A 13,730-nucleotide genomic window follows, 5' to 3' on the forward strand; every position below is an offset into this window, starting at 1 on the left:
AATTTGAAACAAGAATATTTTTTTGTTGTTTCGTACTTTTCGGTATGCTTTTGTTTTATTTTTTATAAATAATTTCAATTCTAAATGAGATAAATGTATTGCTTAAAAATATCAATGTATTTCGTTTTCATACATTTTCAATTACATGAAATTATCTCTTATTAGTAATTAACCTTTCGCTTACATCGATAACAACCAATCAAAAACTTGTTAAATACAAATAACAAATGTGTAATGCAACAATTTAATCGAAAAGCAATTATATATTTAATACGAGCCGATAACGCATAATATCACAGCTGTTTCATCGACGTTATTAATGTTGTTTATTAGTCGACTTTCAATATCAATGTGATTTGTTTTCTTCCGTATGCATTCGATACCTTTTTTTTTTTTTTAATCAAACCAAATTTAATCGTTTAAATTGTTTATAGTTTAAAATCGATTTACGGAATTCGAATTGTGTTTATGGCTTTTTTGTAGCTACTTTAAGTATACATTTGAATTTTTTTTTTTTCGTTTAACGATGGACACCTTTACAAGGATGTTTTCCCTGATATATAAACAGTTTGTTAACTGTATTTAACGAATGTTTAACATGGAAACGATGTTTTTTTTTATCTTATATACATAAATATATTATGTTAATAATTAACATTAAAAAATAAATTAGTAAGATAGACTAGACTAGATATCAGTAGTGAAATATAATACTGCCCCCGACGACACGTTGTTTTATACGTAGGGAAAAACAACCACGTTCTGTTGTTTTTAAAAACGTATCTGCAAAACGCAACGTCTGAAAACGAGTTCATAACATGCCTCGTGTTTAAATGCTATATGATATAAGTCGCTTAATTTGATACCCGTTTATAAATCTATCGTGTTCTGTTATTTATTATGATCGATTTATAACGTAGAATACCTAAATTATTAGTTTGGATAAGAAACGTGCCGGTGACGTTATTATCAACTTTTGTAAAGTATTTATTATTGACAGTCGACGCTGAAATAAGTCGTTCGTTGTCTCCGAACACGTTAGGTTACTTCAACCCTGATTGCCGTCGATTGTCCGACACTCTGTTGTGGATATAAAATCGTAACTTGACAGACCCTATAAACCTGACAACTGCCTCAATCCTAACAAACTAGATAGCGTTAGTAGTATGAATAGAATATGCAAGATTTACTTTGTGCTAGGGCTTTGTGCAGGCCCGTTTGAATAGGTATACTTAGTATTGTCGTGTTCCGGTTTGATGGTTGGGTAAGCCAATGTTATAAGAGGCACAAGGCACATCTTAGCATTGCGATGTAAGGTATGGTTAATATATAATCTTATAAGTTTCGTCCGTTCGCCTACTAATATGATATAATATATTAAAAAAATCATACTTATAACATATTCATTTTAACACAAAATCTAAATGTTCTCAAAGGTAAAGGAGCTTTAGTGGGACATTTACTGCCTCTTACTATAATTATATATTTTAATTTAATATTATATATTAATAATATAAATCTCTTGCTATAATTACTTTCAATAATATATTCGTAATATATTTTCTTTATATAAAAACTTTGAATATTCGCCAACAGGTTTATTTAATTAGCGCAAGTTTATTTATGAAATGAAACTAACAGTTTTGTTGTAACAAGATTTTTCCTCTGTACTCGAGCGCTCTCAAAAGTCGTAAAGTTTTCCACAGCTTCTTTCATAAAATATACTCCATTATATTCCATTCATATTTTTATTTTTTAAATTCAACTTTTTATAACTTATAATACGTTGTCCGATACAACGTTCAGAACTAAGATAATATTCTTTATTTTATATTTTGAGGTATAAGATATATTTTTGTGATGATCTGTACCTTAACTTATACTATTTTTTCGGGTTAATGTCATATTACTACTTAACATGAGCGGAACGCACGACAGAAAGCAGTCAACGCATAATGTATCCAATAAAGTCCTAGCCGAATTTATCCACGGCCGGCAATCTTAATAACTAGCCAATAGCGCAGGAAATTTGCACAACTATGCACAGGTCACCGATACGACGGTGAGAGGTCAAGCTGCGCCTGGTTTCACGTGGTTTACAGGGCACGTGAATTTCACTGCCCAGTCAATTCTCTAACTCCGGAATGATAGTAAAATACTTTTCGATAAAAAGCAATAAATTGCTTTTAAAGTAATCACAAGGAGGCAGTTATTGGTTTCAATAGCTAATGCATACATTGATTCCATTTTGTTCTAGTAAGTTTCGAATAACTTGATATCTGTTCTTGTGTGTGTGGTTTTTGTTATAACTTGTACAGAAACATGCGGTCAGTCGGTATTAAAGGCTTTTACGTGACATTAAACCCATCAAGCACATACAGAATACAGAATGTTTATTTAAAAATAAATATTTTTTTTTTACGAAAATAATAACCATAATATTCGTAAGTAGATGTAGTAGGTACGTACAGTATCTAATAATATTGTTACACCTAGTGTTGAGCTCGTCATCACTTCACTACATAATGCGCAGGGATTCATTTATTTGCTAACTACATGTATGTACAATGTACGTGTACTATGTTAGGATGATCTATAGATAAAAATGTGAATGTATAAACACCTATTAATAAATTGTCGAAACACCTCGTTACATAAAAAAATATATTCATACTTATGTAATATATGTTGTCTTTACCGTATTTTCGTAAGCGACGAAGTATCGAACAATTTAAGACATTAGTGCACAAACATATGCACACACACACCTGTGCTGTCCATTTATTTATTATTGTCCATTTATTTTATTTAATTATTGTCCATATATATTATTCTCATTGTCCACTGGACCATCGTGTTATCCTAATTCCCGAGGCACAGAAATATAGTAATTTACCAAGGCTAATCTAGGCTTTTGTGAAGAAATGGACTGAAACCAATCGTACAACTTATTAGCCCGGCTTGGAAGTGGAACCTCAATCTGCTGCCAAATTTATACCACTAAAACGACGGAGCAGATAATTTAAGTAATCGTCATACAAAACCAAATAGTACTTTACTATAACGCGATAAATTATACTTAAAGCGATTTCGTATAAAACAAAATAATCAGGTTAAAATATTCAGTGTATGAGTTCAAAATTTTAGATCAATTTTCATAGAGTTGACCGCTTCGCACGCGACCACAAACATGCGGAACGGTTCTCGTGTTACGTTTACGTAACTAACCGGGGCGAGGCAGGTATTCGGTGAGATATTGACGGGTAACATGTATCCGAAGTATATTTATCCTGACACAATATTTGGTAATATGTTCAATAGACTGATCGAAAATGTTCTAGAAAAAAATGTGTTTTTTTTATATTTTTGTAATAGCGATTCAAGTTTCAAAATATCAAAACAGATAGATTAGACTTAATAATTTGTGTTCGATATTTAAATTGTAATTATCTATAAAAGTTGAAACTAGTTTTCAGTGACTATTATCATCCCCCCTTGTCGTCCCCTTGCAATGGATTGGATAATAATTAATTCGACTAAGTTGTTATGTAGAGGAGAAGTGGTATAAAAGAACCAGTTTAGTAAACGGACCAAAGAAGTATACTTTTAATGAAAAAGATGATGATGATTTTTTTTCTCAATTATTATTCATTTATAAAAGAAGGTAATTTCATACGAAAAAACTAAACAAGAACTATTGAAGAACAAAAAAATATTCATTTTAAAAAATTGTGTCATTGCATGCCCCTCCCCTTTATATAACGCCAACAAGAAACACTAGTGAATTTATTATTGGAAAACTAATTTATATAATCAACTCTCAGAAAAAAGACATTTACAATAACTTAATGGTCGTTTCTCACAAGGATTCGTTAAAAAATAGTTTAGTTCTCGACGCTAACGTAGTAACATTTCACATCGCCGACGCACTCATTAAGTTTTGCGAGGTCGTGCCGTTGCCTACGAAGACGTGCCTTATCTAGCTCCAATGAGCAAGGGCTTCACTCGAGTCAAGATTATGAAAATGTCTAGATATTTCTTAACAAAAGGGAAAATTATAGTACAGGTGCTTCGCTAAGCTTTATTATAACATTCGATTCTAGTTACTCCTTTCTATCGTGCGTTGCAAAACTTCACAATTCGCAATATGTATTTAACACATTGGCTGTAAAAACCGAGGTTCTGTATTCGAACCTGGTCGTCAAACAATGCCGAAATGATAAGAGTCAACAAAAAAAAATAATAAGAAGAAGAATATTGAGGTTAAATATATATTTTTAATCATAGATGTTGTTATATTAAATAGTGTCGAGTGTTGTTTAAATATATGTCAAACTGTCTTCGAATGAATTATTAAGTCTTAACACATATGTCGAAAAGTGAAGACTTTGTTGTTTTTTGAAAAAAAGCAATTGTTTCGAAGTCATCTTGTGGGTACTGCAGAGGTTATCATTTTTTTATTAATTTACTTAATAAACTAATTTATATGCAGGGTTTCACTGTATGAAATAATATATTCCTTTGAAATGTCTAATTGCCTTTTATATGACCTTAGTTTTAAAAAAATATATTTGATATTTCAATTTATGTAGAGTTTCGACTTATGAACGTCACATAGCTAACTTTTAAATTATTGAAGTTATCACAAAACAGTTTTTACAGTACGTGCGTATTGAAATAACGATTAAAACGGCATAACAATATAAAAATAAGAATAAAACACATAGCGACTTTTGCAGGCGCAACGACGATGTTTAAGTTCTTGTTATTAATACGAATGTGTTTTTGTATTTTATGCACTATTGTGCGACAGTCGTGAGGTCTGTTAAAATTATTTGCAACATAAAGGTGCGTTTCCATTGAAACTGTTGTCAATTTTAATTCTGTATTTATTCAGTTTAAAAACGATAAGTATGAAAATGTTAGCACGCGGAACAAATTCATTGCTACATTGTCGGAATAATGACTAATGGTAAACGGTTAGCGCAACTATTTGTATATAATAATAAAACGATTGTATTAAACAATTAACACATGTCGGAAACGTAGTATTTATTCGAATTGTCAGAATATCGTTTATACACCTTGATACCGGTTAGTAGGTATTTTATGAGTATTTTATGCGTAAATTATCAATTTTCGTCAAAAATATTAAATGTAATGTAATTTTGTTTTTTCTTATACAAGGTATTATACTTTATATATGATTTTATTCTATTGTATAAACGAGATAATATTATTCCGTAATAGGTTTTTTTTTATATATGTTATTAAATCTACGTAATCGTTTATTTTTAATCTAAAATCTATTTTTAATTTAAAAGTAAAAATTATAGTATTTATTTTCATTATAAAACTGTTATTATAAGTATCCTTGAAACATGAACTGCAGCAAGATTAATAAAACTAATCGGTTTATACTACGAGTATATAAATATAGCTAAATAATTCACGTGTAATGCTATGGATGCAGATTTGTGTAGTGCATTTGACCTACAAACGTCAGGACAGGAAATGAAACGTCAACCGTAGACAGAGGCGTCGCGGCGTCGTCCCCGGTAACCGCAGACAATTAACATTTGCAAATGAAATCTAACGGTCGCGTTGAAACGTTTACATGTTTTGGTATCTGTTGTAGCTCAGTAATATAGTATTAGTTTGTTTGAAATGAAGGGGGCGACGTTCCCTTGATTATATCAGTGTAGAGTGTTAAGATTATAATTTTAGAGTGAGAATCAATGAACCCTTTGTCTTTATACACTTTAAAAATGCTTGCAGTGCAAACAGCAATTGTAGCGAGACCAATATAATATACATTTTGTTTTATTTGTGGACCATGAAGCTCCAAGCTTTGGGGCTTTGTTTGAGTCTTATGTTATTATTTCAGCCAACAATAAATCAACGTATGTATCAACGTACGGGAAAATACTGAAGTATATGAATTATCAAGGAGTACATAAAACATAATAATGTGGTATTTTATGAACGTATTATGTAGTCACATGTCACCCGGCTAGTTGTCGGATCACGTCTCTCAAAATCAGCTCACAGTCCGGACGAAGCCTCTGCCGTGCCCTTGACTACACCTAGACATGAACTTTTAAACTGTTATAGCTCCGGCGGCGGGCTATATATATTTGACGAGCATAGTAAATATTCCTTGTTTTTATTATCAAAACGGCTGAATACTTCAGCTAATATAGGTACTGAATTCGTAACAAATTTTGTATAGAAACTTATTATATTATACTATTAAGATAGTCGGAAAAAACTTTGCGGCTTGGCTGTATAATCTGCAATATTCGAAAAAAAAAAAAATGTTTTTGGCTGGTAGTCATTGACGATAAAAATATTTAAGAAACATGCATCGTATCACAGTATTGCCCACTGGACGAACACTACTTATCTTAAATGATGTGCAAAGTTCATCAGATTGTTCCCTAGTAAGTAATGCAGTTAAGTGATTGAATCAAAATCCGACGTGAGCTGCGTTCCCCTCCGCCCACGAGCTCACAACTTCAATTTATTGATTTTCAGTTTCGTATAAACAGGTTGTCGTTAAAATTATTTTGAATCCTTGCAGATATTGCTCTAATTTATGAAATCATTTATTATAGAAAATCTCGTATATCAATTTCATATTCGAAAATAACGAATCTAGTCTGCTGCAATCTGTAAATAATGCACCAAGTAAAGGCTTCTTTGATATTAAAGCTCAGTCTTCCAAGTTCAGTATGGATTAAATATCACGTATTCTATTTCTCTTCTTAAATTAAGTATATTATGTAAAATAGATCGCTAAACGAAAACTGTTTACATTCCCAAATGAGATATAGCCATGCGTTTAATGCGATGTGAGTACAAGGTACAAAAACGTTTGGTCCATAGTAAGAATCACAAATGATCCCAAGAAATGCAGACTAAGCCTGCCTGTTTACGGAGCGATAGCCCTCGGGGCCCTGAAGCGCGTCTCGGCTGACTCGGCGGCGTATGAATGACGCTTGACAACAATCTCGACTTGAGTGTTGACGTCACTCCGTCTAACGTCTCCTGAGCTTTTTGTTTTCTCTCTTACTTGTATTTCAAGAAAATCTACAATAATCACGAAATCTCAGAAACTATAACACATACAAATTTGAAATTTGGCAGGTAGGTTTCTAATAGGATGTACATATAACGGGTGTTGGAAGTATGTGTTTTATAAATTTCGTGCGGGTGAAGCCGCAGGTTCAGCTAGTCATATATATAAACTTTATAAAAATCATTAAGATTTGAGTTTCGATGACAGAGTTCTTGCTAACGATTTCAATTCCTGTGTTGGCTTTTCAACTTGTTTTAGCTTGTAATTTTTCTATCAAAGAATTCTTAGTCTTAGCCCGCGATTAAGAAATTGTCAGTGTTTAAGACGATCAGTGGTGGGATCGTCTAGTCTCCCTCGGGTCATGGCCGGCCAGCTTCCCAAACGACATAAAGATAAAAATTAGGGAACAGAGTGTGTACATGTGCACGGAGCAAATATTTGTAATGTTATTACAAATGATAAACACATTTTCTAAAACAAAAAACTACTGCTTGACGATCTCTTGGAGGCCATATTCGGACTGATGCCATCGACCATATACCGTCTAACTTACACGGACATAATAACGAAATAAACAATTTATTTAAAGTGTTTTTACATTAATAAAAAAATATTGTCGCTTGCTTATTAAAGTTTATCTGACACGATTTATTCGAGAATTTTTTTTATACTTTCGTAACTTTTATGAGATCGTTCCTGTTTCTATCTGCCATGTGTTACAGGCTATTTTAATTTTAAAAAAAGCAAACTTCAACAAATTATAGTTTTAATTTTCTGTTTTCACTCGCAACAGCGATATATACTGGTAAGGTCGTTTGTTTACACCTGTAGAGCTATACATTGCACTTTCTAAAGAACTGCCAGTTTGATATGACGATACAGACAGACATATAATAAAGTATATAAGGTACATGTATATAAGTATTATTTCAGGAAAAACACTCTTTTACACTAATAGTAGTATGTATTATGTAAAGAACCATTTAATATGATATTTAAAAATTAGCAACAAGTTACGCATTTAAAATATATATAAACGGCAACCATAACAATCGGAGTATGAACTCCGCTCCACATATATCATAAATTTTCCATAGATATGTAATAATTATTACTGCCAATTAAACTGTTTGCTGATAAAAAAATATACAATGGACAAGAGTCATACAATACACGTAGTACGACTCTAAAGGTAATTTGTCAGCACGTGTGTCTGTCGCTCGTGACGTAGTTACATCATAAAGTAGTGCCAGTCGTTTGTTAATGTTGAGATTTTATGAGTTTTTCAGTAGCTATTTCATAGTATTGATTGATTTTATTTTAAAATAAGAGTATTTATTATAATCCATATAAATAAAATAGTTACATCAGACTAAGTTCCTTTGGGTTCAACATACATTCTGACGGTGGTAGCGTAATGTTTAATTTAAAATTCAGATACAAATGTGTTTATAACTTGGATCGGAATTTACAAACAATAGACCTGGGCTTTATGTGATATAATAAGCGACCTTTGTATTCTATAAAAGCGAAGAACCGCTTCAAATCAAATATTCGGACGTATAGACATTGTCTATCACAGCATTGAGTTCATTGATTTCGAGCATAGTCTTTGGTATAATTTTGAAATATAATCCCAAATATGGAACATTAAATTAAAAAGACGGTTAATATTTTTGAATGAATATATAAGTATTATAGTTTGCCAACGTGCCTTCTGACTATATTAAAGTAAAGTAAGTTACTTTTTTGCGCAGTATCGTCGTTTCAGTTTTCAACTTCACTTAGTTTTTATAGTCGTTTGGTTAAATTTTGTATTACATAAAACGTAGTGCTAGATTTCCCAGGAGTTTAAAAATTCATTTCGTTTCGTATAAGTTAAATACTCTCAGGGAGTTTTCAACATTTAAATAATTTTACATTACTTACAAAAAATATCAAAAATACTTATTATTTACAATAAGTATAAGTATATATGTAAGATATATATATGTACATAACCGAAATTGTATAAGTAGTGTTTATTATCATATCATAAAAAATGTAAATAATTTTAACATACCATCGTAATCGTGATTTAAACCTTTTGATTCAGGTAAAGAAAATGGCAGAACGAGTTGCCAAATGTCGAGATGACGTTTCGAAGAATCGCGATAAATACCAAGCGGCACTGGCGGAGATCACGGCGTACAATCCGCGCTACATAGAGGACATGACGACAGTCTTCGACCGCTGCCAGCAGATGGAGGCGCAGCGGCTCACGTTCTTCAAGGACGTGCTCTTCAGTTTCCACAAATGTTTGGACATTAGCAAGGAACCGACGTAAGTGGATTTACTTATATCTGATACACGAAGGTGACACTAACTTGTCCATACTAAGAACTCGTACACTTCTTTTCAACATTGATATATTATATTATAAAGGGTAAAATAAGTAAGAGTCTTCAAATTTCTAAGAAGTCCTCCGCTTTTGAAGAGATTTATCGTTATTCCAGCATGCTGCTCCAATGCGATGGATACAGATATTCGTATGGCACTTCACACTACGCATACAATATATACTACCAGGGGGCTTGAACCTTGATTCTCCGGTCAAAATTCATGCTATCTTACCATTCGGTAATCTCGTTTCCAAATTGCGTACCAATTCATAATTTTCAATTTGCTGCTTATATCTGCTACTAGATTCATATCTAGGAACAATAGAAGCGTTTTATTAAAACGCAAACATCATTCAAGTAATCCGTAAATACTCGTCCGTAAGCCCATGAGAGTCGGGCTAACAAACGCTATTTGCGCTGTTGAGCAAACTGTACAAATAAAGTAGTATTTTGTTTACAAACGAAAAGAATGTAAGGCGAAACTTGAAGTATTGAAAAATTGAAGTCTTTGATGTCTATATGATAAAACGTCTCTGACAATGTATCCCCGCGCCTTTTCTTTCATTACTCTTTTCCAGTTTTACTTGTATGTGTCAAGTCTGATAACCTTTCTTTCGCTTTGTCCATCGTACATGACGTACGTCCTTTCGTTAACTTAACTAAAGCCAAAATCAGTTCTTCTTGGTCGACGTAGTAAGTTACTGTTACTATTGACCCAATGATATTCTCGTCGTATTAAGACGTCGTATTTGGTACGTATTACGTCAAAATCGTATAAGTTTAAGAAGAATCAATAACGCTGTTACAGATTACCACAAATCTACGAAGAATTCCACCACACAATAAACAACGCGGACCACCAGAAGGACCTGAAATGGTGGGCCAATAATCACGGAGTTAACATGGCTATGGCGTGGCCGCAGTTCGAGGTAAATTCCATACACCGCCAGCCTGCCTCCCGCCATCCCGGTCCCCTTACTGACACAGCAATGCATAACTATATATGCAATTATACCGTTATGTATGCAATGATTAACTGAATGCTTTCGATCTAGTATAGATAGGTTAGACGTGTCTAGATCCTTAGAGCATGCAAATTAAGATTATCCTCTGTCTATCTCCTCTTCTAATTGGTTTAAGTATTTAGATCACGGTCGAAACTGCCTGCTTATAAATCGGACGAAATTCTAACATTGGATCCAGTAGAGACGCTTGAGCGACCTTCGAATTTTCTTGAGTCAACGCTAATTTCAATATTGACAATACTATGTTTGATGAAGCGCCCGCGATTGCGGAACGTTTGCTTAAAGACGTTACGATACGACCGTTAAGTGCCAAACTCAACAATGGACTTAACTTGGAATATTTATATGCAGATTTCAGTCACGATAACAGAAGAATAAACAATTGTTATAATTATTTGTAATATACAAAAATTTTAATCTACTATCTTGCCGTAATTGAAGCGTCAATATTTTGTATCAAAATTTAAATTTCTTATTTAAAATATATAAATATAATTTTCGCGCGAGTAATATTTCGCTTGTTTGTAAAGAATTGTAGATACCAAAGTGTAGCCAGGATTGACAGCGGTCGCTACAAATAGGTAATAAATTCTTAAACCGGTCCCGAGACATTATATTGTCATCCCTTAGTTAAGTAATGTAGGCACAGCGGCGCTGTGGAGCAGAGTATTTAATCTAGAAACAAAATAATTATTTTAAAAATGTATCATTTAAAACGCTCATAAAATTATTATATTTAGGTATTTTCAAACAAAACCTTGCTTTGCATAAAATTGTCCAATACATTATAAAAATATATAAAAAAATAATTCATTTTTATTTTTTTGTGAATTACTTTTGAAATAAATCATATGCATAAAGTTAGCCACCATCTTAAACTTGAAAGGACGAACCGCCGGAGACCACCGAACCACGTTACAAATACCTACCTGCCGCCGCTACAGCGGTGTTAGCGCGCGTGACCACCCGACCACGATCAATACCCATCAGAGCCCTGTGGTCACGAGCTCAGAGGAGATTCCGCCGTGCCCTTCCGACCATCTGCTTCGGAGATGAGAGGGAAAGCAGAGTGGCGCCGTCGGACACGACTAGCGTGTATAACGACGGCCGTTGTTATAATGTCGCGTTCATGGTACGCCACGGTGTTGGGACGGTTAGCAGAGCTGATGGTTGTGAGAAAAATAAAGACTCAATTGGTACTTAAAGGGCACCCACACGATATCACTAGAAGCAACAAATTCTAAACTTCCTAGTTAATCGTTATAGAAGATCAAAACATATTCCAACAACATTGGTTAAGAGTTCACTCGACAGACAAAATTTAACACAGCCACCCATACATCAAATTATGCAGCTCTGACAATCGCCTAATAGATTTAATTATTCAATGCACAAAAATCGAACATGTACCAAATTTCACCGTTCGTTGGTCATTAGTTCCACAAACATCGGCCAAAGAAATCCCTGCACAGAACACTGGCTTGGGCAACTTGTGATACCATGATGTGTAATAGTTTGTGGAGTTTATTTGCAAAGGATCGTCAGCACCCATACACTTCCGTTTGGAAGGGACACTCATGAACGATTAGATTGTGCGAATCATACGAAAACAATATAAGATATCTCGCTATCTAGTGAACACTATGCCAGCACTTGTATTGTAATATGTCCTCGACGTTCACCCGCAACGCCGTATCGAAAACAACAAATTTAAACAATTATTATTTAAGGATTAAATTAGATAAAAATTGCTTCATAAACCATACAAATAATAAAAAATTACGAGACACTTCATAAAATTGTTTTCTATAAATGAAATAGTTAGTATAAGTTTTAATTAATCATATAATCTACAGAAGCATACAAGAACTGTCAATTCTAGCTACACAGTCATACTAAAAAAAGCAATTAATACATAAAAAAACAAAGAAACAACTACAATCTTTAATTAATACCATATGTACATAAAATAAATTTAAAAAGAACCATAAAAATCAAAAAAATTAATAAACCTAAATAATTATTTTATACTCTTGGTACAATGGATTTTCTACTGTAGTACAGCTCTAATTTAAGTACTTATTCTGAATAAACTTAGCAATATATACCAATACCATGCATCTTCTCATAGCATTCTCCAAGTCTAGCCGATTGCAATCCGTCACTTGTCACAAACACCTGAGTGTAATGCTTGATGTCGCCCTCTAATGAACACCGGCTTTGTTTGAAAAGTGTTTTTTTTTTATTTAATCATTTATTTTGTTATTTTGATTTTGCCATCACGAACGCGCCGACACGTTGGGACATTGCGAGGTGACCTCGATAGGAACATTGACTTGATTCAACACTGTTGTAACATTTATCAAAAGTAATCAATATCGAACTTAAGTTACACTCTATAAGTCACAAAAACAGTCAAACCGTTCCAACCCGTTGAACGAAATATTAGCTGCTAAAGTGGCCTAATGTATGTCCCGACGTGTCGCTCGTTCACGGACGCTTGTGACCGCGTGTCTCGACCCAGGAATACACTGAGGAGTTTCGGGACATCGCGAAAGGAAAATCCAAGGAGAGCCTCCCCACCGGACCCATCACGCTCCTCAACCAGCGACCAGTCAGCGAAGACGTACGTCCCAAGAGACTCTTTTGGGTCTCGCTCGAAACATTCACTCTTAAACTTATATTTCTAACATTTCCTAAGCGATTTTCAAGCGAGACCACAAAGTTGTTTTTAATATAATCTATAAGTTTTCGTGAACAGCAAATTATATACTTAAAAGGTTTTCTTTAAGATTTGGTTTTTAATGGCATCTCATATGTGATTTCCTGTTCGCGTCAATGTCATATTTTAAGTCAAATCGGGGCTAAACACATTTTTATGTGATGTTGGTAAGAAATATAAGCGGCAGGTTGACAATTTACCTAAGTTAAACTATGATGTTATAGAGTCGTTTAGAAGTGTGGTTAGGCCCAGTTTTGGGATTTAAATGAGAATGAAGAGCATATAGTGTTCGATATAGTATTTTGCTTGCATATGTTAGAGAATGTTTGCATGAGAACTCTTTAGTTTTGAGTAACCGGTGTATGGGTCATTCTCATTTTGATCTTTATATTAAATGTGCTTTATTTTTACCTCAATATTTTTTTATTATTTTTAAATATCGATGTTGCATGATGGATGTCGCTTTTCCGATATGCATATTGGCACGTTTTTAATATTAATAATATTAACCTTATAAGTAA

At 33.4% G+C, this 13,730-nt stretch overlaps 1 protein-coding gene across 12 annotated transcripts in view; it reads left to right on the plus strand.

The window, feature by feature from the left end:
- LOC113398140 (protein kinase C and casein kinase substrate in neurons protein 1) overlaps positions 1–13,730 on the plus strand; it is a 93,343-nt gene that overhangs the window by 76,243 nt on the left and 3,370 nt on the right. For 4 of the 12 annotated variants that reach the window (XM_064218525.1, XM_064218526.1, XM_064218524.1 and 1 more), the window contains 5 exons: positions 7,875–7,886; positions 9,177–9,403; positions 10,271–10,391; positions 11,374–11,619; positions 13,012–13,113. In XM_064218525.1, the coding sequence (XP_064074595.1) occupies positions 7,875–7,886; positions 9,177–9,403; positions 10,271–10,391; positions 11,374–11,619; positions 13,012–13,113 (708 nt within the window). Of the gene's footprint in view, positions 1–7,874; positions 7,887–9,169; positions 9,404–10,270; positions 10,392–11,373; positions 11,620–13,011; positions 13,114–13,730 lie in introns of all 12 variants that reach the window. The other 8 variants (XM_026636741.2, XM_026636738.2, XM_026636746.2 and 5 more) reach the window with 5 other exon arrangements.

This window comes from Vanessa tameamea, chromosome 22, assembly GCF_037043105.1.
Source record: "Vanessa tameamea isolate UH-Manoa-2023 chromosome 22, ilVanTame1 primary haplotype, whole genome shotgun sequence".
Classification (NCBI taxonomy): domain Eukaryota; kingdom Metazoa; phylum Arthropoda; class Insecta; order Lepidoptera; family Nymphalidae; genus Vanessa; species Vanessa tameamea.